The sequence below is a fragment of the Panthera uncia genome, assembly GCF_023721935.1.
Source record: "Panthera uncia isolate 11264 chromosome A3 unlocalized genomic scaffold, Puncia_PCG_1.0 HiC_scaffold_11, whole genome shotgun sequence".
NCBI classification, from domain to species: domain Eukaryota; kingdom Metazoa; phylum Chordata; class Mammalia; order Carnivora; family Felidae; genus Panthera; species Panthera uncia.
The window spans coordinates 84,323,987-84,350,937 of NW_026057578.1; the positions used below are offsets into that span (position 1 = coordinate 84,323,987).

The following is a 26,951-nucleotide window of genomic DNA, read 5'->3' on the forward strand; positions in this document are numbered from 1 at the left end:
TCACTAACCGGGATGGCTAAAATAAAAAAGGACGGTAAGGGTTGGTGAGGATGTGGAGAAAACGGCACCCTCATGTGTTGCTGGTGGCATAGAAACAGCACAGCCACTCCACAAACCAGTTTGGCAGTTCCTCAGGGAGTTAACTGTAGTTACCACACGACCCAACAATTCCACCTCTAGGTAGATGCTCAAGAGAACGGACATGTGCCCACTTGAAACAGGTACACAGGTGTTCACAGTCTCGTTCGGAATATCCAAGGTCAAAACAACTCAAATGTCCATCAGTGACCAGATAAACAAAATGTAGTCTATCTACACTGTGAATATCATGCCATGAGAAGAAATGAAGTGGTGCTACACGCTGCAACACCGATAAGCCTTGACAACATCATTACGTTAGGTGAAAGACGTCAGACACGAGAGGCCTCTTACTGAATGAGCCCGTTTGTATGAAATGCACAGAACAGGCAACAGAAAGCAGATTAGTGTTTGCCTGGGGCTGAGGTGAGGTGGGAGTGAAGAGTGACTGCTGATGGATACACACGGTTTCCTTTGGGGAGACGAAATGTTCTGGAGTCAGATAGTGTGATGGTTGCACAGCCTGGTAAATACAGTAAAAGCCACTGAACTGTATGCTTCGAAAGGGTGAGTTTTATGGTGTATGAATTATATCTCCATTTTTTAAAAAAAGCTAAAAAGAAAAAAAAATCCCTCAAAACAGAAATGCTGGCATGCCCCTTGTGTTCCTCAAACTTTAAAACACACAAAACCCACCCAGGGCGATTATTAAGCTATGAATTCCTGGGCTTCCCTGACACCACCATAAAAATTATAGCCCAACAGATTCAGTGCAGAATCCAGTAGCCTGCACTTAACAAGTACACCAGGGGCTGCTGATATAAGTTATTAGCCATGAAGCGTGTTTCTCAAAACACAGGGATAATGAAAAGAAATTGTAATTTAGAATCAGAAGAGCTAGCTTCACATTCTGGTGCTGCTCCTTCCCGGTTGTATGACCTCAGTCAAGTCATGTGACCTGAGTTTCCTTGATTATACAATGTAAAGAAGAACATCTTCCTCCAAAGAGTGTGCATAAAGCGTCTAGTAGGGTACATGGCACGTGTCAGTGAATCCTACCCGGCTGCCAATGCCATTCAACAAACGCTGTCAAATGACTAGAATACGAAAGGCCGGCTACAAGGAGATGGTAATTAGTAGAACAAAATTTTTAAATAATTACTTAATGGATTTTGCAAAATACGAGAGAGACTTTAAAAACCAAGCATCACTGTTCACAAACCATTTAAACGAGCATATTATTTTCTATAACCCTGGAAAAGTAAAACTAGGACTCTGTCAGGAAAAACAAGAACAGCATGTATTCAGGCAGTGGATGATTATAAAGAATTTCCAAAGGCTACCTAGGTAATAAAAGTGATACCTGTTTTATACTTTCTTTATTTTAATTTCTATTTTCTCTCCCCAGGCAGAATGTAAGACATGTAAGGTTTCCATGCCTTAAGCTTTTCTCTCACATGCCCAAAGCATCTCCCCCATCCCCGGGGCAGATGGAAAATACCCTGAACACACTTCATGAAGCAGTGCGGCCTGTTACCTTCAGGTCACGGTGGATAATAGGAGTTTTGCACTGGTGCAGGCGGGCAACGGCTTCACAGGTGTCACAAAATATCTGGAGCACTTCATTCTCTGTAAAACCTGTCTGCAGGCGCTGATTCATCAAGTTGACCACCTGGCCTCCTGGAGGGGACACAGAGCAAGGGAGAGGTTAGAAACACTCAGACTCACGACTTACCCAAGACAATGAACGGCTGTCCACAGAGAAGCAACCTGGCCCAAGGTAACAGAGCTGATTGCTGGCTGAGGCACCCAAGTGTCTTGGTTCCCGGGCCCATATTTGTCTTCTTGCGATCCAGTGCCTCTTCTAACGCATCAAAAACAGTCTATTTTATAAAGCACTCCAGACGTGAGCTGCCTTCATTACATCTTCAAGATTAGTAGAAGCGACAATATGGTCCTGCTATAACCACTTGGGTCTACTGTCCCCATTTGTACGAGATGAGGCCCCAAGGTTCAACCTGTCATATCTTTTAGTAGGAATCAGACTACACAATAGACTCCAAGAGCAAGAAGAAGACAGCTTTTTATTTATTTTTTTTATTAAAAAAAAAAATTTTTTTTTTTAATGTTTATTTATTTTTGAGACAGAGAGAGACAGAGCATGAACAGGGGAGGGGCAGAGAGAGAGGGAGACACAGAATCGGAAACAGGCTCCAGGCTCTGAGCTGTCAGCATGGAGCCCGACACGGGGCTTGAACTCACGGACCGCGAGATCATGACCTGAGCCGAAATGGGACGCTTAACCGACCGAGCCACCCAGGCGCCCCAGAAGACAGCTTTTTAGCCTGTGCTTTAGGAACGGCGTGGTATCTCTGGCTTCACTAACTACTTGCTGCCAAGAATGTAGAAATGCTACCCCAACATTTATTCTCCAGGACAGTAAGATTGATGACCTCACTTACAAAATTATCCAGATCCCTGGATGCTCCTACTGCCACGTCTCTAAATATTTTAACACCCAAAAGGGAATGGACAGGACGAAACAAACTGTCAAGTCCAAATTTGGTAGTATTTTATAAAATCAGCTTAAGAGTTCTTACAAGACAGGCTAAAATTATTGGTTAACATCACATTTTGAGGGTTAACAACGTATTTAACTTACGGACAGTATCTTTAAAGGCAAGGAAAATGTCAGTGGAAGTAAGGATGATTATAAAACAGGGCACCAAACAGGAGACAGTGACCCAAGCCTATAAGTGGCAGCTGCTTAAGCCAAAAAAAAGTCAAACCTCCAGGCTGGCTGTTTGAAACGCAGTCAAATCTGAATCAATTCATGCTACAGTCTGGATTTCCGGAGATAAATGTGGCTTGAAACTCCAAGCTTTCAACTACTTAACTCTACTGGTAACAGCAGCATCGTTTGAATGGAGCCTTACTGGCAATTACAGCTTGCAAGCAAGGAGAGGAAAGGTCATTTCCATTAGACGAAAAGGATTATTTCCCACCCACCCCCTCCCCAACACAAGGTGGTGTGGGTGGAGAAGAGAACACAGGAGGGAGGGAGTTGAGAGGCTGAATCGTTTCTTCAGTCCATCTGGAGTTGGGTCTTTATTATGTGCCTTCATCACTTGTTTTAAAGCATCACAAATAACACATTCATTCTCCCCCTCATCCTTTCTCATTCATACACAAGCACCAAACCTTCCTAAATCTAACAAAAAGGGAGTTTTGTATTATCCACCATTTCAAATTGTTTGCCACCATAAGAATAACCAAGACGTGACAGCATGCTCTGTATCTTTTAGCCTCACAGTTTCCACATCTTTAAAACCACAACAACATACATTAGGGCACAGTGCACATTAACTGAAATGACCCCATGCCCTTGACAATCAAAGTTCCAGAGCAATGGGAGCTTAAGGTATGGGACATATACTCACCCCTACAGAAGTCCATCAGAATGAGCACTTCCCATACATCACCACTGCTCACGTTGTTGATACTGGAGTCAATGTAGCCCACAATGTTCTTGTGCCCCGACAGGTCTCTCTGTAAAGAAGAGTAGAGAAATATAGTATTAGTTACAGATACCAATACAGACAAAATGAGCCAGTCAGTTCCATTAGCACAGATAATTTAAATACAAAGAGGGGGAGCCTGGGTGGTTCAGTCGGTTAAGCGTCCAACTTCGGCTCAGGTCATGATCTCACAGTCCGTGAGTTCGAGCCCCGCGTCAGGCTCTGTGCTGACAGCTCAGAGCCTGGAGCCTGCTTCAGATTCTGTGTCTCCCTCTCTCTCTGCCCCTCCCCTGCTCATGCTCTGTCTCTCTGTGTCTTAAAAATAAATAAAAACATTTAAAAAAAAATTCAAGAAGAGGGGAGTGGAAAAAGAAGTGGTTCTATGCGTCACCATACAAACATGGCAGTTTAGACCATAAAAACGGTAACTACCACCACACTAACCAGAGATTTGGCTGCTTAGAGTGATAAATAAAGTCTCTTTTAATTTGAAATTATATACCAAGACAAGAAGAAATATCATAGTATCAAATGAATATACCTGAACTCTGAGCATCAAAGTTAAAACTCATTAGAACTTTCCACTGAGTGAAGGAGTAAGAATGACTGTTGCCTCAGAAAGGTAGACAAAAACAGAAATGTGACACTGGAACTAACAGTGGAAAGTCACTGGAGCCCTATGAGAGAACAGTTTCAGAGAAGGGATGGGATGGGGGTGGTGAGGAGAGCAGAAATGGACTTGCAAAGAGTTGAGTACATAGAGCTGGTGACTACAAATCAGTCCTCTAGAACATCTCGTGCTTCAGAGAGGAACAGCATGGAGAGAAGAAATTCTTAGGATGGGAGAGAAGTGAGCCTGGGAGAGTGGAAGCAGCCAGGAGCAGAAACCTTTAGCATATAGGAGAGGACAAAGGATAACTGCTGGAACCAAGTCCTGCAGGAAGAAGGGGCAGGGACTGAGAGCACTGTTAAAGGGACTGGTCTTAGAAAGAAGAGCAGGAAGGAAACAAAGATGGATATGCATACTGGTTTACAGCTGGAGACAAGGGAATTTCATTGAGTTCCGATCTATTGTTCTGTTTTTGGTAGAGAGCAAGACCACGTTTGCAGTGTAAGGGAATGAGAAAGAAGCTTGATGAGAGAAATAAAAGGCTTCGAGCAACTACTTTGGATAACAGACAAGGGAGATGATGAAGCAGAAAAGCGGTCTCTCTTCTTCAAGTTCCTCCACAACAGAAAATGACTTCCGGGTTCATGTCACAAGGCCTGTTCTTCCCGCTGCTTTTCAGTCTCATCACCAACTCTTCAAAAACTTGATTTCGTTTACACAGTCTGGGAAGTAGGAAGAACTGGAGAGAAGTTTTTGAAGCCAAAATAGAGCAGAAGATCATGTTCTCCAAATGTTCACAAGACGAATGAAAAACTAATGTTTCCACATTAGTAATTCATCTACATTTAACTGTTTGAAAAAGAATCAGCAGTGTTACCTCTGATTTGTCTCACCCCAAGAGGAATAATAAAAAATCAGGAAGGAAAAAAAGCATTTGGTAGAGCCAAGAGGAGGTCAAGAGCTATTAGAAGACCCAAACTGGATAATTAACATCTGCAGATGGCATCCTAGAACAGTTGCCAAGCTGTCTGCTGATCAGTTCAAGCCCAAATTCCTGTTCATTTGTCTTCTGCAGAGTTCCTGAGATATGCCCAAGCAGAAAAGATCTCCTCTTTCGAGAGAGAGACGATGGAACTCACTTTTAACGACTTGATGATACAGCAGCATCTCAGATTTTACAGTAAAACCTCACTAGTCTGTAACTGATGGAGAAGATCAATTTGAATGGATGTGAAATGCAGAAAAGGTCAGGAGAAAAACCTTACCGCAAAGTGAGACTGACTCACACAGGGGGTACACTGCTCAGTTCTCCATATTAATAGGCCAGAGGAGGTCCAAGATTCCCCGACTTTCATTACAAGCCCGGTCCTAGGCTTGGAGAACAGAAATGGACATAGAGGTATGGGATGGAACCCACATGGTATTGGAGCTCAAGGCCTCAGGAAAAGACAGGATATAGGGAAGATACCTTGATGCCCTTGGCTACAATTATTATTTGTGGTATTGAGATAAAAGTCTATATGATGAATCTAAGTCAAAACCTGATTTTTAGGGGAGTGGGAAATGTTCAGTTAAATTACAGATCGGATCAGTTTATATTTTACAATTTAATCAGTGATAAGTCTAAGGAGTTTGAGTTGTTATTTTAAACCTTATTTTTAAACTAACGTTATATAGGGAGTTCCTGGGAGGCTCAGTCAGTAAAGCATCTGACTCCTGATTTGGGCTCAAGTCATGATCTCATGGTTTGCAGAGTTGAGTCCTGCATCAGGCTCTGCACTGACAGATTCTCGCTGTCCCTCTCTCTCTGCCCCTCCCTGGCTCACTCATGCTCTTTCTCTCTCAAAATAAATAAATAAACTTCATATATATAATGTATGTATATATACATACATACATATATGTGTAATATATACACATATATACATATATGTGTAATATATACATATATGATATACATACATATATATAATACACACATACACACACACACACACACACATAAAGAATGGGAAAAGAAATATGTGCAAATCATACACATAAGGATCCAGTATCCAGACTATAAAGAAGCCTTAAAGCTCAACAATAGAAAGGCAACACAATGTAAAAACTGGTAAAGGATCTGAATGTAAATTTCTCCAAAGAGCATATACAAATGGCTGACAGGCACATGAAAAGATGCTCAACGCCATTAATCACTTGGAAAACACAAATCAAAACCATAATGAGATATCACTCTACAACCACAAGGATGACTATAATTAAAAACAGAAATAATAAAAAATGTTGGCAAGGATGTGGAGATTGGGACCTTCATACATTGCTGATAGAATATAAAATAGTGCAGCTTCTGTGGAAAATGGTTTGGCATTTTCTCAAAGAGGAGAGTTACCACTTGACCCAACAATTTCACTTCTGTGTATATACCCAAGGGAAATGAAATATCATATTCACACAAAAATTTGAACACAAATGTCCTTAGCAGCATTATTCATAATACCAAAAAGCAGAAACAACCCCAATGTCCATTAGGATATACAAAATGTTATATATACATAGAATGGAATATGACGTAGCCAAAATGGGTTAAATATACCCACTTTCAATGACACGTTTTTTAGTTGCATCACCATTTTGGCTGCTCCCATGTAAATGCTTTGCTTTGTCTATATCCTTTTTATAAGCATGGCCCCAGTTAATACTCCAGGTGTCGTTGGACTCCTGCAGAGTAGACGAGTACTATCACCTACTATTAATTTTATTAATGTAGCTAAAAATGGTATTCTTTTTCTTTTGGCAGCCACATTACACTACATATTCATACTGAGTTAACTGACCACTAAAATACTTGAGTCTTTTTCCACTTATGCTGCTTTAAATCTCCACCTTCCCAGAACTATGCTTGTAAAGTTGTTAAAATAAAATAAAAATCCAAGTGTATGACCTTGCCTTGTTATTTTATCTCATTAGAATCACTCCATTGCTTCAATTGGTAAGGATTGTTTTAGACCCTGATTCTATTACCCAGTGTAGTTGTTATATCTTCCAACTTTGTATTAGGTACATAATTGATAAGTATGTCTTCTATCTCTTTAATTAAGTTCTTTATTAAATGTAAAATAACATAAAGCTAATGGTAAGCTGCAGGGCTTTTTTCTTAGAAAGTTTCTAAGATTAATATCAAATCACTGGTCAGAAATCATTATACACAGTAGCTATTATTCCTGGCATCCAGCCTAAACTCTCCAACTTGTTCACAGATCTCTGGTGAGTGTCCTTACCCAAATGATACGATCCACAGACACGGGACCTAGTGCACAATCCTGAGCTTCCTATCCAGAAACCTTCCCAGAGACACCATGATGTTGATATGACATGGCCTGCTCTTATCCAACCTGAGGGCTCTTTGGATCCCTGCTTATTTACCCAAGTGACTACAAAATAACTTAAAATTTTATTTTATTTTAAAAATAAAATATATTGGGGCACCTGGGTGGCTCAGTCGGTTGGGCCTCTGACTTCGGCTCAGGTCATGATCTCACGATTCGTGGGTTCGAGCCCTGCATCAGGCTCTGTGCTGACAGCTCAGAGCCTGGAGCCTGCTTTAAATTCTGTGTCTCCCTCTCTGACCCTCCCACCCCCCTCATGCTGTCTCTGTCTCTCTCTCTCTCTCTCTCTCTCTCTCTCAAAAATAAATAAACATTAAAAAATTATTTTAAATAAGTAATACATTAACATTCAAAAAGAAAGAAATATATAGTAGGAAATTATTTTCTACTCCAATACTCATCCCCTATAAGGAACCCTCCCTTCCTCCCTTTTACCTTCCCTCTCTCTCTCTATCTTTCCTTCTCCCTCATCTTTTCAGTGTTTTGTTCAGGCAAATCCAAACAGTATGTATTATGTATGTACACAGACACACAGACACACACACAGACACACACACAGACACAGACACAGACACACACACACACACACACCTTTTCCTACACAAAAAATAGCATCAAAGCATCTTTTATACGTTCCAGATTCTTGTCCCCCATCTATCTCAATGTCCCTACTGTACTCATTCTACCTTTCTCCCTTTTAGGAATATGGAAACATTTTCCTGCCTCAAATCTTCTGATATCTCTTTTGTTGAAAGAAGGTCTGCAAACATGACTGGTGGCACCTCAGTGTCCTCACTATCAAGCTCGCTGCAGATGTAATCCGTCTGGGCCAGGAGATGTGAACACAGAACAGCACTTGATCCATCTTGAGCTAGAGATCTTATCCCTTTAAGTCTGAAGATAATTAATCTTTTCCTGCCTTTAGGCAAAGGAACCTGAAGCCCAAAACCCAACTTCCAACTGTTCATCAGAAACCAAAATCCTTTTGGTTTCATCAGGGCACATATCCCAGATGTACCCAAAGACTCATACCACACTCTGGTAAATGGCACATAGCATTTGTCAAAATTAAATGTCTCTAGTGAACCACTGATCATTCTTGAGTTTGGGTGAGATGTGGGTATATATCCTTACTCTGGGGTAAGTGCAGAGAAGACTCTGCTTCTTTGATCACTAACACATAAGCTTTAGCATGTTATAAGGCACATTATCCCTTCCACCTCCTTTCACAATCCTGACACCATTTGAGAGAGGAAGGGCTAGGGTATGGCCTACATTGCACAGAAGTCTGAGCCTAGAGGGTTAAAGACATCATGCGGGGCTTTTGATTAAAAATGGTAGAAAAAAAACTGTAAGTAAGTTGAATACTTGCTTTAATCTCTGCTTCCTTCTAAAGCCTTACTAAATGTAATGAATTTGTTTTTTAAAAAGCATAAACTGAAGACTTCCATTTCCAGGAAAATGGAGACGTATTTTTGCCTATTCTTCCTTCTAAGAACAACTAAACACTCTGGACACTAGTATACATTTTAAAAAGCATAACAAAAAGGGTCTGAAATGTGGACAGAAAGCAGACAGACTAGAAACTTTGGAACCCAAGGAATGAGATGATGGTGAGCTCTCTGTGTTATCTTCTTGTCCCATACATACCAGACTAGAAACTGAAGAAGCCGGCTAACTAAAAACATTAATGGGCGTAGATAAAAAAAAGCCCCAGTAAAAGCCTGCTCTCTCTAGCCAAACCCAGGAAGGGGGCAGCCGGCAAGACAGAAACGTACAGCCACTAACTACTCTATTCCAGCCAAAACCACAGAAAAAACTGCAGCCCCTCCCCACAATGTGCCAGCAAAAGCCAAGTGCAGAGCCTAGACTTCTGTCTTCGCACAAACACACGGTATATGTATAAAACATTAATATATAAAAAACATACATAAGTACATATTACATATAACACATATATCTAATATCTATATTAGATATAACATTGATTAGAATAAATATTTAAAAGTTTTACCAAAAAATGGCTAACAAGTATAGGAAAAGATGCTCAACATCACTAAGCATCAGGAAAATGCAAATCAAAATCACAAGGAGAGAACATTTCATGCCTATTAGGATGCCATCATTAAACAAACAAAAAATAACAAGTGCTGGCAAGAATGTGGAGATATTAGAATCCTTGTGGCACTGTTGGTGGGAATAGCCACTATGAAAAACAGAAAATTAAACACAGAATTACCATATTACCCAGCAATCCCACTTCTTGGTGTAAATCCAAAAGAATTAAAAACAGGATCTCGAAGAGATATTTGCACACCCACGTTCATTACATTATTCATACTAACCAAGGGGCAGAAGCAGCCTAAATGTCCATCGATGGATAAATGGCTAAAGAAAATGTGGCATATACATATAGTGGAATATGACTCAGTCTTAAAAGAGAAAGAAATCTTGTCATTTCTACAATACGGATGAACCTCGAGAATATTACAGTAAGTGAAATAAGCCAGTCATAGAAGGACAAATACTGTATGATTCCACTTACATGAAGTATATAAACAGCTGAACTCATAGAAGCTGAGACTAGAATGGTAGTTGTCAGGAGCTGGGGCGGGAGGAGAAACGGGGAATTGCTATTCAATGGTATAAAGCTTCAGTTATACTAGATAAATAAGTTCTCCAGATCTGCTGCATAACACTGTGCCAACAGTTAAAACTATACACTTAAAAATGGTTAAGTTGCTGGGCACCTGGGGGGCTCAGTCAGGTAAGCGTCCAACTCAGAATTTTGGCTTAGGTCATACAATTTGACAGAGCCCCGCATCAGTGCAGAACCTGCTTGGGATTCTCTCTCTCCTTTCTCTCTGATCCTCCCCCCCTGCACTCACGCACCCATGCTCGCTCTCTCGCGCTCTCAAAATACATAAATATTTTAAAAAACGGTTAAGATGGTAAATTTTAAGTTGTATGGTTTTGACCACAATAAAAAAAATATATTTTTAAAAGTCAGAGTAATGGGGCGCCTGGGTGGCTCAGTCGGTTGAGCGTCTGACTTCAGCTCAGGTCACGATCTCGTGGTTCGTGAGTTTGAGCCCCGCGTCAGGCTCTGGGCTGATGGCTCAGAGCCTGGAGCATGCTTCCCATTCTGTGTCTCCCTCTCTCTCTGCCCCTCCCCCATTCATGCTCTGTCTCTCTCTGTCTCAAAAATAAACATTAAAAAAAAAAAAAAAGTCAGAGTAAAATTAAAATAAAATAAAATTTAAATATTGGCTTACAAACAGAAAGATCTTCAAAATTGAAATAATTCCTTAGTTGATAATCTATGAAATATATCCAAATGAGTTGAAAATTTATACCCACACAAAATCTGCACACAGATGTTTATGACAGCTTTATTCACAATTGCTAACACTTGGAAGCAACCAAGATGTTCTTCAACAGACCAATGGATGAACTGTGAAATATCCATACAATGGAATATCATTCTGCTCTACAAAGAAATGAGCTATCAAACCATGAAAAGACACGGAAGAACCTAAAATGCGTATTAAGTGAAAGAAGCCAATCTGTTAAGGTTACACAATGAATAATTCCAACTATACGATGTTCTGAAAAAGGCAAAACTAATAGGGCAATAAAATAAAAATCAATGGTTATCGGGTGTTGGGAGATTTGGTGGAATAAACAGGCAGAGCACAGGGGATGTCTGGAGCAGTGAAACTGTCCCATATGATACTATAATGGTAGACACATGCTATACATTTGTCAAACCCCTAATACAATTCCAAACTCAATGTACAATACCAAGAGTAAACCTTAATATAAACTATAGACTCTAGGTGATAATGATATGTCAATGTGTCAACTCCCACCTCAAGTATCTAGGAAAAGAAGAACAAAATAAACCTAGGGCACCTGGGTGGCTCAGCTGGTTAAGCATCCGACTTTGGCTCAGGTCATGATCTCGTGGTTCATGAGCTCAAGCCCAGTGTTCAACTCTGCACTGACAGCTCAGAGCCTGGTGCCTGCTTCAGATCTGTGCCTCCCTCTCTCTCTGCCCCACCCTCACTTACGCTCTCTCTCTTTCTCTCTCAAAATTAAATAAACATTAAATAAATAAATAAATAGATAGATAAATCAACCCAGAGCAAAAAGAGAGAAATAATAAATATAAGAATGAATGAAAATCAATGAAGTAAAAAATGAAAAAATAGAGAAATCAATAAAACAAAGAGATGGTCCTTTGAAAACATCAACTGGCAAATCTCTAGCAATACCAATAAAAAAAGAAATACAAGATATAAGTTATCAATAACAGGAATGAATCAGGGGATATTGCCATAGACGTGGCACACATCCACAGATAATACAAGAATATCACTAACAACTAACTCTACATGCATACATTTGACTTAAATGAAATGGACCAATTCCTCAAAAATACAAGCTATCACAATTTACCCAATATAAAATGGATAATCTGAATAGCCCCATAACTTTTTTTTTTTGTTTTTATTTTTGTTTTTATAATTTATTGTCAAGTTAGCTAACATACAGGGTGCTCTTGGCTTCAGGAGTAGATTCCTATGATTCTTCACTTATATACAACACCCAGTGCTTATCCCAACAACTGCCCTCCTCAGTGCCCATCACCCATTTTTCCCCACCCCCCGTAACCCCCAACCCCCATCAACCATCAGTTTATTCTTTGTATTTAAGAGTCACTTATGGTTTGCCTCCCTCTCTGTATATAACTTATTTTTCCTTCCCTTCCCCTATGGCCCTCTGTCAGGTTTCTCAAATTACACATATGAGTGAAAACATATGATATCTGTCTTTCTCTGACTGGTTTATTTCATTTAGCATAGTACCCTCCAGTTCCATCCACATTGTTGCAAATGGCAAAATTTTATTTTTTTTTCATCGCTGAGTAGTATTCCATTGCATATATATACTGCATCTTCTTTATCCATTCATTAGTTGATGGACATTTGTGAATAGCCTTATAACTATTAAGGAAACTGAATTTGTAACTTAATAACTCCCAAAAAAGAAATCCCCAGGCCCAGATGGTTTCACTGGAGAATTCCAACAAATGCTTAAGGAAGAATAAACACCAATTCTACAAAATCTCTCTTCCACAAAACAGAAGAGAAGGGTACACTTCCTAACTCATGTTATAAATCCAGAATTACCCTAATACCAAAACCATAAAAAGCTGAATAAAACCAAAAATCTGCATGCCACTATCCCTCATGATTATAGATGTAAAAATCCTAACCAAAATATTCACAAATAGAATTCAAAAACATAATAAAAATAATTATAGGCCATGACCAAGCAGGGATTATTGCAGGGATGTAAGGCTGATTCAATATTTGAAAATCAGTCAATACAATGCCCTATATTAAAGCTAAATAAGAAAAATCATGAGCATATCAATCAATGCAGAAAAAATATTTAACAAATTTCAACTCCCATTCATGGTAAAAAAAAAAAAAAAAACCTCTTAGAAAAATAGGAATAGAGGGAAACTTCCTCAAATTTATTTTTTTTAATGTATTTTTAAAAACTACAGGGGCACCTGAGTGGCTCAGTTGGTTGAGGTCATGATTTCAGGTCAGGCCATGATCTTATGGTTCATGGGTTTGATCCTTGCATCAGGCTCTGTGCTGACAGCTTGGAGCCTGCTTGGGATGCTCTTTTTGTCCCTCTCTCTCTGCCCTTCCCCCAGGCGCGCGCGCTCTCTCTCTCTCTCTCTCTCTCTCTTAAAATAAATAAATATTAAAGAAAAAATTTTAGGCATGTCTGAATGGCTCAGTTGGTTAAGTGTCCGACTCTTAGTTTCAGCTCAGGTCATGATCTTGCAGTTTTGTGAGTTCAAGTCCCCCATCGGGCTCTGTGCTGGCAGTATGGAGCCTGCTTGGGATTCTCCCTCTCTCTCTCTCTGCCTCTCCCCCACTCATGCTGTCTCTAACTCTCTCAAAATAAATAAACTTTAAAAATAAAAAAATAAAATAAAGAAAAAATTTTAAAAACTACAGCTAACCATATGCTTAATGGTGAAAGTCTTCTTTCCTCCTAAGACTTGGGAAGAAGACAAGGATGTCCACTCACCATTGTTACTCAGCATAGTACTGCAAATTCTAGCCAATGTAATTAAGGCTAGAAAAGGAAATTAAAAGGATGCAGATTAGAAAGGAAGAAATAAAACTGCCTCTCTTTGCAGATGACACAATGGTCTATATAGAAAATCCTAAGTAATCTAGAAAAAAATTCAAGAAGTAGTAAACAAGTTCAGCAAGGTTAAAGGATATAAGATAAACACAGAATGATCAATTGGTTTTCTACATACTAGTAACAAACACAGGGACACCAAAATGAAAAATCCAATACCATTTATAATCACTCAAAACAAAACAAAGAAAACCTATGTATAAATCTAAGAACATGTACAAATCCTACATAACACTGATGAAAAAAAAAAAATCAAAGATGCAAATAAGTGGAGAGATGCACCATGTTCATTTATTGGAAAACTACACAGAAAAGATGTCAATTCTCCCCAAGTTCATAAAAAGGTTTAATGGATTTCCTATCAAAAACTTGCCAGATATTCTGTAGATAAAGATTATTCTAAAATTTATATGAAAAGGCAAAAGAACTAGAATAGGTAAAACAATTTTAGAAAGAAAAAAAAGAAGTAGGTGGAATCAGTCTGATTTCAAGACTTATTATAAAGCTACAGTAATGAAGGTTGTGTGGTACTGGTGGAGGGACAGACATATAGATTAATGGAACAGCATAAAGAAGGGTCTGGAGATGGACCCTCACAAATACGCCCAACTGAGTTCTGACAAACATATTCAATGGAGGAAAGATAGCCTTTCTTTTTTAAAAAAACTTTTTTTTAACGTTTATTTATTTTTGAGACAGAGAGAGACATAGCATGAACGGGGAGGGGCAGAGAGAGAGGGAGACACAGAATCTGAAGCAAGCTCCAGGCTCTGAGCCATCAGCCCAGAGCCCGACGCGAGGCTCGAACTCGCGGACCGCGAGATCGTGACCTGAGCTGAAGTCGGACGCTTAACCGACTGAGCCACCCAGGAGCCCCGTAAAGATAGCCTTTCAACAAAGGGTGCTAGAGCAAATGGAGACCCATAGGCAAAAAAAATGAACCTCAACCTAAGTCTCATACCTGCCATAAAAATTTATTCAAAATGAATCACAGACTTAAATGTAAAATGTAAAACTATAAAACTTTTAGGAAAAAAACAGGACAAAAATCTTCAGAAGCAAGGTGTAGGCAGAGTTCTTAGAAATGACACCAAAAACATGTTCCACAAAAAGGAGAAATGATAAACTGCACTTCATCAAAATTAAACATAAAACAAAACAAAAACAAACACAAAGGTCTTAAACATTTTAAAGCCTGATAAATAAATTCAACGGCATGGCTGTAAAGCTGAGGAAATCACCAGAATGTAGAGGGGGGAAAAAAGAAAACAAAGAAATGAAAAATAAAAGGGAGAAAATAAGAAAATTAGAAAATCAATTCAGCAAGAACCAACATCTGAATAACAGCAATTTCAGGCAAAAGGAAGACAGAAAAGGAAATCACCAAATGAGACAAACTAAAATTCCTCACAGTGCAAGGATGGGAGTCTCTGGATTACATGGGAACACCATTTATTAATAAATAAAAAGTGTATACAGCAAGGTATGTCATCAAGATATTTCAGAACACTGTAAACAAAAGGGAAATTGATAAATTTCTAGGGAAAAATTTCTAGGGTCACACCCAAAGGGCCAAATATTAGAATGACTCAAGACTTCCTATGTACAACAATGAAAGCTAAAATATGGTACAGTAATGCTTCCAAGAAATATCTAAATGAAATGATTTCTAAGCCAGAATTTTTTTTTTTTTTTTAAATAAGATTTCACATGGGATGCCTGGGGTGGCTCAGTCAGTTGGGTGTCCGACTTCGGCTCAGGTCATGATCTCGCAGTTTGTGGGTTCGAGCCCCGCGTCGGGCTCTGTGCTGACAGCTCGGAGCCTAGAGCCTGCTTCCAATTCTTTGTCTCCTTCTCTCTCTGCCCCTCCCCCACTTGTGCTCTGTCTCTCTCTATCAAAAATAAATAAACGTAAAAAATATATATTTTTTTTAAATAAGATTTCACACGTGTGAGCATAAAATAAAGACACTTCTAGACCTCGAAGGTCTCAAAACTTTACCTACCATGCATAAGGAAGCTACCACAGGATAAGCTCCACCACAATGAGGAAGTAAAACAAAAAACGAGTCAGGAAATCTAACAAAAAAGTGAGGCAAAGGGAATGACTAAGACATTCCAAGACAAGACTGTAACTCAGGCCTAGAGAGCAACCAATTCAGATTTCATGGAGTTAGAAGACAGATTTCTTCAAGAAATGGGCAGAGCACATAAATGCATTTAAAAGTATTAAAAAAAAATGATTTCGACAACCTAGAGAGAGTTTGGGGTTAAACTGCTGAAAAGTACACAGAGAAGACAGACAAAAAAATTGAAAAAGATCGTTAATTCCAATGGAAAGAGAGTTATATAGAAAAGGGATAGTAATCCTAGTCCACAAGAAGATTCTGCAAGAATAGTGTTTTCTTACATGTAAAAACTCATACTACTGTAACTAACACACTGCCAAAATTTAACTGCTGTTGTAGCAGAATGGAAAATGAGAATGACTGCAAGGTATCTGGGGAAAAGGGTATATAGGGGATGAAAAAGCTAAATATTTGCATTCCATACCATATAATACCTAAAAGGGAGAAAAAAAAATCAGGAGCTGGCAATATCAGCATGTTATTCAGAAACATATCAAATAAATCAACAAAAAGGGGTTGCCCCTGGAACCTTGAAATGACAGAGGAGGGCCCCTCAGGGAATTGCTTGAAGTTTTTAGTAATAAGCTTAGTTCGTCTATTTGAGTATTTAAGTCTTGAAAAAAATATAAACTAAAAACAACTCAAAACAGAATCTTTCACAACTATTATATGGCTGAGCCAGAATTTGAACATACATATTTGTGAGCTCTAAGGGGCCTGTGTCTTCTTAGTTCCTCTATTCCAAAGCCTGCCTAGCACAAAGCCAGCTCTCAAACATGTTTCTGAATGAGTAGGAGAAAGTTAAAGAATAGGATTACTTTCATAACACTAGAAAATGAATGAGAAGGGCACTCTAGGCAGAGGAAATAGCAGAAGCAAAGACAGGAAACGGAGTGTGTGAGAGCTTAGCAAGGCAGGGACAAGGGGGAGGAGGGGCAAAGAGAAGCAGCCAGAAAACCTAATGCTGCTGAAGGGAGATGCAGTGAAGCTAGTCATTTGGAGTCGTGGGGTAGGGAAGTGGGCGCTCACTGGTGCCTGTGGACAGATCCATGTGGCCCTGAGTATGTACTTGGGGCCTTGGGGTTTTTTGTTTCGCAATCATGACAGCAACACTTCCATCAGCAAATGGTTTCTTCTCAAATGGTTTCAGCTTTTTGAAATCTAAAATAGTACCAGACTCTGTAAAATCCTGAGGTCTTTTTCAGTAGCCCAACTACAGTACAGCTAGTTACTCTTAAGTAGCCCCTGAAAGGTCAACCCCACAAGGGATGGACAGGGCCAAGGAAAGCCTGATGAAATTCCTACAATGGCACCTCCACCCATTTTTTTGGACCCCTTTCTTCTCTTTATAAAAGCATTAAACTCCAGGGCATAGAGAAATCATCACCTCTAGGTGAATACATGCACCTGATATTACCATTATTCATACATTCATTTCATCCAAAGCCCACTAAGTACAGTTAACACTTGAACAACATGAGTTCAGACTGTGCAAATCCAGACATGGATTTCTTCCCCTTAAATACAGTACAGTGCGTAAATGTATCGTCCTTATGATTTTCTTAATAACATTTTCTTTTCTCTAGCTTACTTTATTGTAAGAATACAGTATATAATACATATAACATACAAAATATGAGTTAATTGACTGTTTATGTTAAGACTTGCAGTCAACAACAGGCTATTAGTTGTTAAGCTTCGGGTGATCAAAAGTTAATATGTGGATTTTCAATGGTTCAGGGGTCAGCACCCCCACCCCCATATTGTTCAAGGATCAACTATATTATGTCACACAGTCTGCTGGAATGTAAAGCTCCTGATTTAAAATGAGTTACTTTCTGATGGCAAAATTACTTATAAGATTACGCATAGCATTACAAAAGTATTTTGTGGAAGCAAAATGGAATAAAAGACTATTTAAATTTTTTATGTATAACGTCAAACAGAAGTGAAAGTGAGAAACTCCCACATACCCAGTGATCTGCTTCGATCAGTAACCCTTTGCCAGTTTTGTTTCTCTTCTATATCCACTCATTAACTTCAAGACATCATCTTATTTCATCCATAAATATTTCAGCACATATCTCTAACAGAAATGTACTTTCTTTAAACATCATATGAATATGAATTGTGAAAATGAAGTTTTTAAGATATGAGGTATAATTAACATATAATAAAATGCACAGATCTTAAGGTGTTCAGCTGAGTTCTGACACTTATATGGTCCTGGGTAACCACTACCCAAAACAAGATATAGAACATTTCCATGGCCCAGAAAATTCCCACATGCCCCTTTCTAGTCCATTTCCCACACTCAGATGACCACTTTCTGATCTGTTATCATAGATCACTTTTGCCTGTTCTTGGACTTTTATATATGGGATCATAGAGTATGTGTGAATAAGAGGTTTCTAGTCCAAAAAAGGAGAAAACCATTCCAGGAGGAAAGAACTACATGTATAAAATATAAAAGTGTAGAAGGATATGTTCAAGGAATGCTGAAAAGCTCAAGATGGACGAAGACCAGGTTTGGGAACTGACAGAAGACAAGACTAGCAGACGAGGCTCACTGGAGAGCTGGGGTTTCTGGATTAAACCCCATACTTAATTCTGGGAATGAATTTATGAAAGAAATGTTTCCCAGTGCCCAAACTTCTTCCTCTGACCTAAAAAATTGGTCAGTTCTCTCAATACGCTCCTTTCTCTTCAACCCTCCAGCTAAGGGTGACCAAGATGGGAGAAGCATGTTGCACCCCATGACTCTTCATTCTCATTTTGTGTGAGGCTCCTCTGCCATCTCAGGGAAGGGAACAAGACCCACTGCCCCGAGACACACACACACACACACACACACACACACACACACACACGCCTTTCTTATCAGAGGGCACATTTTAAACAAGAAGTCCCAAGTCTGAGGGGCAGCCTTACCATTATCTGGATTTCTCTCTTGCACACCTGGAGATCATGCTCATTGTTGACAAACATGCGTTTCAAGGCACATTTCATTCCATTGCTTGTCCTCACCAGAAACACGATAGCAAATCCACCTGTGAAGGAAACACACATACAAGCTCTTTTGAGTGATGTTCAAAAAGTCAAATAACCACAGTGGCTATAGCTTTCTGCTGTTACTGTTAATGGTACTGATGCCATCATCAGCTAGACCTAGGGCTTGCCTGGGCTAGAAGGCACTCTTACATTCAAGGGACTCAGAGATATTACCATGGGATTGGGTGGCAAGAGTCAGAAAAATTGTTCCTGAACACCTATATCAGGAAGAAGGAAGAACAGTAATTATCTTCCAAAGTACCTACAAATAAACAGATAAAAGAAAAAAGAACTACATTCCAATCACTGTCCTAGGCACTTTGAGCTCTTATTTAATTCTTACTACAATCCTATGAGGCTGGGTATTATTTTTCCCTTGTAGACGATTATTAGCTAGAGAAAACAGAGGCCCAAAGAGATTAGATTCAACCAAAAACTTAAAAAAAAAAAATTGTAAGTCCAGCACTTAACCAGAGAGGCCTGGAAGTTATTTTAATAATTGTTATAATAATAGTTGTCAATTTCAAGAAGCTTTTTCTTCCTTCCTTCTAATCCCTCCTCAGAGCTAACAATCGACCCTGAGGATTCTTCCTGCCTTTCCTACTTCACAGGCTGTTGAGAAGACACAAAATATAGGTATGAAAGGTTCCTCGACACAGCAGACACCAGGAAAGTATAACTCGATTACAGGGCAGATGTTTTAATGTTCACACTAACCTTTCTCTTAAAGACAGTCCAAAATTCATTAAAAAGTTTTATGTAACTCTAACAGAAATTCTTAAATGCTCTGGATTGGTTATATTTTAGCGTTTCACAAATTCTTACAACTCCTTACTTCAATCTCATCCCCCAAATGCTGTATGAGGTGTTCAGTACCATCGTTAACAGGGGTTATAGATAGATAAAGTGCAGGAAAGCTGTCAAAGCTGAAGGCTTCATAAGCAGTGTAAGCAGTGAAGGCAGTATAAGCAGCAGTTATACTGGGCACTTTGTCCATCTACTTGCTCATACACCATCATAATTTAGCTTGAACTATCCTGTGCAATGACCCTGGGGAGAAAAAAAAAAAAAAAAAAAAAAAAAAATTCTTTTGCTAGGCTATTATTTGCATATAGGTGATGACTAATTGGATGAAGGTGACCACAGAGGGAAGTCCCTAGTGTGGGAACTTGAGCTGAGGCTGTGGCATAGTGCTAAGGCTAGCAGCCACATGCAAAATTGATAGAGAGCAAAGTAGTGATTCTAGAGACTTCACGCCCGAGACAGAGACTTCGGCCCTGTTTAATCTCTCTGCAACCTCTGAGGCCCAGTGGCACTTCAGCAACTGTCTGTTGATGTCCATAGCATTGCCTCGTGTCTCTTCACAATGTTTACTCTTTTTCAAGTCTGCTTGGATAGGTTTTTCTGCTCCTTGTAACCAGAGAGCCTTAATCATAGAACACAATTGTATGTTTTCATACAATACACACAGAATTCTGTTTAAAAAAATGTTAATGGACTCAAATGTTCCAAGTGTGCATTTTGATAATGATTTAGCAGCCATTGCATGTTTGTGTATCTCTTGCCACACTGTCCTTCTTCAGTATTCAGATAAACACTAAAATTTGCCATGAAGTCTTTTTTCCACTGTCATCTTGAATCTTGTATCTCAGTAACATTTTCCATTTTCTTATAATACTTTAAAGTCTACTTGCACTGTTCAACTGTCAATTTTAATTCTAGAAATTTACTTTAAAAATACGTTTAAGGGCGCCTGGGTGGCTCTGTCGGGTGGGCGACCGACTTTGGCTCAGGTCATGATCTCACCATTCGTGAGTTCGAGCCCCGCATCGGTCTCTGTGCTGACAGCTCGGGGCCTGGATCCTGCTTCAGATTCTGTGTCTCCCTCTCTCTCTACCCCTCCCCTGCTCACGCTCTGTGTCTCTCTGTCTCTCAATAATGAATAAACGTTAAAAAAATTTTTTTTAATAAAATAAAATAAAATAAAAATATGTTTAAACCCCTACCACATATTGGCTAGCAGAGGTCTTGTAACACACACACATACACACAAAGTCTCAATGTTAAGATGCATATTTTTTACATTTTAATTTTTAGGATATCAGAATTTTTCTTGTAATAAGTATGTACATTTAGTGCAGTAGTATTTAATCTTCTTTTCCCCAAAAAGCTGTTAAATTCATGATGTGTCTTATTATCAATCAGAAGTGTTAATTATAAAATTTCTATGTGTATTCATAATTATTTTGTAAACAGTTCAAGTGAGTATTCATTTTATAGGTATTTGAATTTGATTAAAGAATCACAGAACTACAGACTTTGTACCAATATGCTCTTAGAGAGCATTAAATCCAAGCATTTTGCTTTATGAGTAGAGGAATGGAATGAGGCTTAGGAGTCTCATGGCTAATTATGTAGAACCTGGAATGGTGTCACTCTGCTGGCTGTCCACAACATGTTCTTCCCACTTTACTTACCTTAGAGAAAACCTGTGTCACACCCCATTTAGATAATAAGGAGACATGTGATCGGGCTGCAGAACACAAGTTGGGAATGACTATTTCCTACAGTGGAATGCACAGAACCACTAAAGGACAGGGCAGCCCTTTCAGCAGGCTGATGATACAGCGACCTGAGATACCTGCCAGCAGATGGGAGCAGTGCAGTTTTCTTTACCAGGTAGCAAGATGACCTTTCCAGCCTGCACTCAAGAAATGAGTCAGATGCCTACCACACAATCCAGGCAGGCACAATGGGTTGAGAAGGGCCAGCTGAGACTCTCAAAGCCTATGACCATCACAGATCTAAAGGCAAAGCAATGAACCTGCGTTATCCCTAACACAGATGGAACCACACTGTTTAACATCTATGCCCATAAAAGGGCTTATGTGCAGATGGGACGCATTTAAGTCACAGGTCCTTGATCATGAGACAAAATTCAAAGTCTGATAGGATTTGTCAGTTTAAAGATATTGGTCACTATCAATGTGTAACTGACCAACTGGAGATGTAAATAACCCAGTTAGAAAAAAGAGGGCATACAGCACCACTCGAGATACTTCTCTGGCACAGGCCCATGTCCACCAGACAGATCAGGGTATGAAGATTCTCGGCCACACCTAAACAGAGTTCGGGCTGTTAGAGAAGAAGGCAATTATAAGACTGTAAATAGAGAGGCTTGTTTCAGATTGAGTTGCATCCCGAGATCTGGATTAAATGGAAAAATCTAAAGCTGAGCTGGGCATAGTTTGGACAGAGGTAGAAAAGCTAATATTCACTAGAGCCTGTGCCAGTCTGCCCACTGGAACCTGGGCCAGTCCTTCTGCCTACCTGCATGTTTTTTTGAGACGCTAAGATAGGGGCATCTGGGTGGCTCAGTGGGGTAAACGTCTGACTTCGGCTCAGGTCATGATCTCGCAGTTCGTGAGTTCCGGCCCCACTTTGGGCACTGTGCTGACAGCTCAGAGCCTGGAGCCTGCCTTGGATTCTGTGTTTCCCTCTCTTTCTCTGTCCCTCCCCCATTTGCATCTGTCTCTGTCTCTCTCTAAAATAAATAAAAGCATTAAATTCTTTTTTTTGAAAAGCTAAGATATTCCCTATGATTTCCCTGGAATCCCTTTTGGGGGAAAATTCATGAACTTACTGAACCACAAAGGGAAAAAGGATTCATTCCATTATATGAGGTAAGCAAGTAAAAAGCAATGGTTCACGTAAAGGAATAGCCACTCCACAACTCCAGATAGGCATAATAATTTTGACACAGACACACTTTAGCCTCTTAAATATGTGGGAATACTTTTTTATTTCCGCAAAGAAACATGCTTTCTCCCACTTTCCCTCAAATACATAGCACTCTTGGGTCTAACTTTATCCCCCTAATTTTTAATGATATGGATGGGTACTTAACACTCACTATGAAAGCAGAGATTTTGTCTCTTTAGTTCCCCTCTGTACCCTTATGCCCTAGAATAGTGCCTAACACATAGTGGGCACAGTCAAAACTTAATTCATTTTCCTCTCCTTGTTACTACAGAGAATAGAAAAGGTTACAGACAGCAGGCGAGACCACAGGAAATAAAGCAATGGTTCACGTAAAGGAATAGCCACTCCACAACTCCAGATAATGGGTGCCATGGGAATATGGACCCAGCTTTGTCAGATGTGCTAGTATCTAAAGATAAGCTGGAAACCCAAAATTTTATGTGAAATATCTAGATGTAAACACTGGCAACAATCGCATTTTATTTTATTTTATTTTATTTTTTAATTTTTTTAACGTTTATTTATTTTTGAGACAGAGAGAGACAGAGCACGAACAGGGGAGGGGCAGAGAGAGAGGGAGACACAGAATCTGAAACAGGCTCCAGGCTCTGAGCTGTCAGCCCAGAGCCCGACGCGGGGCTCGAACTCACGGACCGTGAGATCATGACCTGAGCCGCAGTCGGACGCTCAACCGACCAAGCCACCTAGGCGCCCCAACAATCGCATTTTAAATTAACACTGGACAGGCCAACACTGCAGAGGCTAAAGGAAACACATCTGAAAGGCTGAGTCTCTGAGCCTACAGTTTCTTACTCTGATCTAATCTAACACCTCATCTTACTGAAGGCCAGGGGATGAAGTGCCACAGCCAGTGGTACACAAAGTGAAAAAATATATACACATATATAAGCTCATACACTGGTTGTCACAGTTCTTGACCCTCTTCCCTGAAGTGGAGTTTTTGGAATTTGCCTCCACCCAGCATTTGTATTTGACTTTATACTTTTTCAAAGGCATTTCAAAATAGGGGCGCCTGGGTGGCTCAGTCAGTTAAGCGTCTGGCTCTTGATTTTGGCATTTTGGCTCAGGTCATGATCTCATGGTTCATGGGTTTGAATCCTGCATCAGGCTCTACACTGACAGTGTGGAACCCACTTGGGATTCTCTCTCTCTGACCCTCCCTCTAACTCTCCCTCTCTTTCTCTCAAAATAAATAAGTAAACTTTTTTTTAAAAGGCATTTCAGGTGCCTGGGTGGGTCAGTCAGTTAAGCATCCGACTGGCTCAGGTCATGATCTTGCAGTCCATGAGTTCGAGCCCCGTGTCAAGCTCTGTGCTGACAGCTCAGAGCCTGCAGCCTGCTTGGGATTCTGTGTGAATAAATGCAATCATACAGTATGTATCCTTGTGTCTGGCTTCTTCTGTATAATATTTCTGATATTCATCCTCATTGTTACATGTATCAGTAGCTGGGTTGTTGGCTTTTTTTAATTGCAGACTAGTATTCCATTATATAAATATTCCATAGTTAGTTTATCCATTCACCTGTTGAAGAACATTTGAATTGTTTCCAGTTTGGGACTATTACAAATAAAGTGTTCATATAGACGTCCATTTTTTTGTAGATATGAGTGTTTATTTCTCTTAGGTAAATAAGTAGGAATGGAATTTGCTGGGATATATGGTAAGTGCATATTCAGCTTTATAAGAAACTACTAAATAGTTCTCCACAATAGTTATACCATTTTGCATTCCCAACAGCCACACATGAGAGTTCTGGTTGTTCCACACCCTCATCAACACTTAGTATGGTTAATACAATTGTTAATATTGTTTTCTTTTAGCCATTCTAGTGAGTGTGTAATGATACTTCATCATGGTTTTAATGTGCATATCCCTATAGATCCTTCAACATTTAAACTCCTAGGATTAGCTGCTTTCTAACACTTTCCTGCTAAAAGGCTATTAATAAGGACAGGATCACAGAATTACTGATGAAACTACTGCGGTAACTTGGACTTCTATCTCTCAAGCAAAGATGAGAGAAGTGCCTAATTCTCTTCTGCGAGAGGCAGACAAGTGAGACTTGTATACAGAGGGGGAATTATATAATCTCTAAAAACTCAACTCTGATATCAACAAGAGATCATGGTCCTCAATATCATTACCATGGCTGACCCTTTTTAAGCAGAATGTCGTCAGGAGCCTAAGCATGATATTTGACATCAGCAACGGGGCTTTTGAGGAACTAAGTGCAGTACCTCTCCTGGCTTCGTCTCAAATACTGAATCATGCTAGATAGCACCAGGCCCCAGGGGCTGCTCTGAATGAATCAAGACACCAGTGGCTTCCACTTAGCAAAGAAAAGTAAGGGATGGGGGCAGTAAGGTGACAGGGAAGAGAAGAAAAACACCAAAGCGACAATCTCCATAGCGGTGTGCGCACAGATGGGGACCAGCTGGGCAGACAATGAGCATGATTAGGCCCAGGACTGAGATGCAAAAGAAGCCCGGCATGGTGCTGAGACAGGGTTTCTGGATTTGCTGCCAAAGAGGTTTGGGTGGATATTTTAATATCGGGCACAGATTCTAGCCACTAAAAATCTGCTACCTGCTTATTTCCTACAGGGGAAGGAAACTTCATTTCGTAACATAAGTCCCATCTACACTTTTAGAAATGCCTTCTACTTGTCTGAGATGAAAGGAGACACAAACCAAAGGAACCAGAGGGTACTGAGAAAAACCTCGTCCGGATCCATATTCTGCTCCTGTCTTCCAGTTTTTTGCCCCACAAACTCTTGTTTCTCTTCTAAAATAAGATTTAACCCAATGAATGCTGTTGACTTAATGCAATTTCTCTCCAAATGACATGAGGAAGAGAAAATAAGCATACAACAACCTTCAGAAGCTGGTCTAAAGAATCAGACAGAGAACCCAGTTAAAGTGGAATTTATCCAGGAGCTATAAAAGAAAGGGCAATACTAGACAAGTTGCTGGATCTCTTTGGCCTGTTTTCTCAATGGCAGAAATTAAGACTAAATAAGTGGTTTTTAAACAGTTCCTCAGAGCCTTAGGACACAGGAGGTACTTCCAGTGGCCCCAGGAGGAAAAAAAAATATTCCATTTAAGGGTGGGATGCTCCACACAGCTTCCTTTTATCTGTTTAATTCTGAAAAAGACACTGGGGAAAAAAGCGGGGGGCTCCTGCTTTAAAGGAGAAGGAGAAAAGTAGTTCTTTATAAAAGAATGTTCTATAGTTCTATATAAAAGTATTTTATAAAGAAAAAAGGACCACACCACTACTAGTCCTACAACGGGCCCTTGTCTACATGACTACTGCAGATAGAAATAAGTACAGGCAGTTCTGGGGCGGGGGCTGTGCCACTACATCCCCCCCACACCCCCCACACCCCCCCACACCCCCACCCCCCACCCCTGCTTACATTGAGATCACATAGTATTCCTTTGCAGTCCAACGGGTTAGGCTCAAACAGGCCACAATCTCCATGAAGCCCTGTCCTCACATCTGCCGAGGGTAGCTGATATCCACCTCATACTTTAGGGGAGGATTACATGATAAACAGAGCACCAAGCACAGCAAAGATATGTGATGAATATTAAAGGTTCCATCTCCCCCCACCCCGCCCCCAACACCAAATCCTTTGTATTTGTATGATACCTAATTTATCGTAAAGTTCTAAATCTGGAATATCTTCTGGAGATCAAGGGCATAAATCCAAACGCCAATAGGGGCCAGGAGATCATGCAAAGGAGGGAAACAGTCCAGGTATAGCAAAATGTATAGACAGAGTCCAGGCACACAGACTCACTGTCATAAAGATGATGAAGAAGCATGGGGACTGCACAAACCAGAAAGTGCATGCCCCAGCTCACAGGCAGCCACTCCTCAAATCCAGCCGATAATTGCCATGGAGGAATGTGGGCTGAGGGTTGCCAAGTTTTTTTTTACTTCCAAGAAAAGCTAGAGTTTTCTCTGAAATCTCCTGATTTTTAAATCCGGGCAACAAACTTTAAAAAGAAATCTCTTAAGCCCTGTGCAGTGAAGGAACTCTATTTCTGGGCTAGGACTGAACTAGAGAACCCTGCTTTGATCTTTGGGAGCCTTGTGAAGTAAGCAGGGCATGTATTACAATCTGCACTTGACCGGCTGGAAAATTG

General features: G+C 40.0%; 1 protein-coding gene across 8 annotated transcripts in view; it reads right to left on the bottom strand.

Annotated features, from left to right (window-relative positions):
* Nucleotides 1-26,951, bottom strand: part of AAK1 (AP2 associated kinase 1) — a 180,425-nt gene that overhangs the window by 74,408 nt on the left and 79,066 nt on the right. For all 8 annotated transcript variants that reach the window (XM_049651583.1, XM_049651587.1, XM_049651584.1 and 5 more), the window contains 3 exons: nt 18,893-19,011; nt 3,519-3,627; nt 1,616-1,758 (listed from right to left, as the gene is read on the bottom strand). In XM_049651583.1, the coding sequence (XP_049507540.1) occupies nt 1,616-1,758; nt 3,519-3,627; nt 18,893-19,011 (371 nt within the window). The remainder of the gene's footprint in view (nt 1-1,615; nt 1,759-3,518; nt 3,628-18,892; nt 19,012-26,951) is intronic.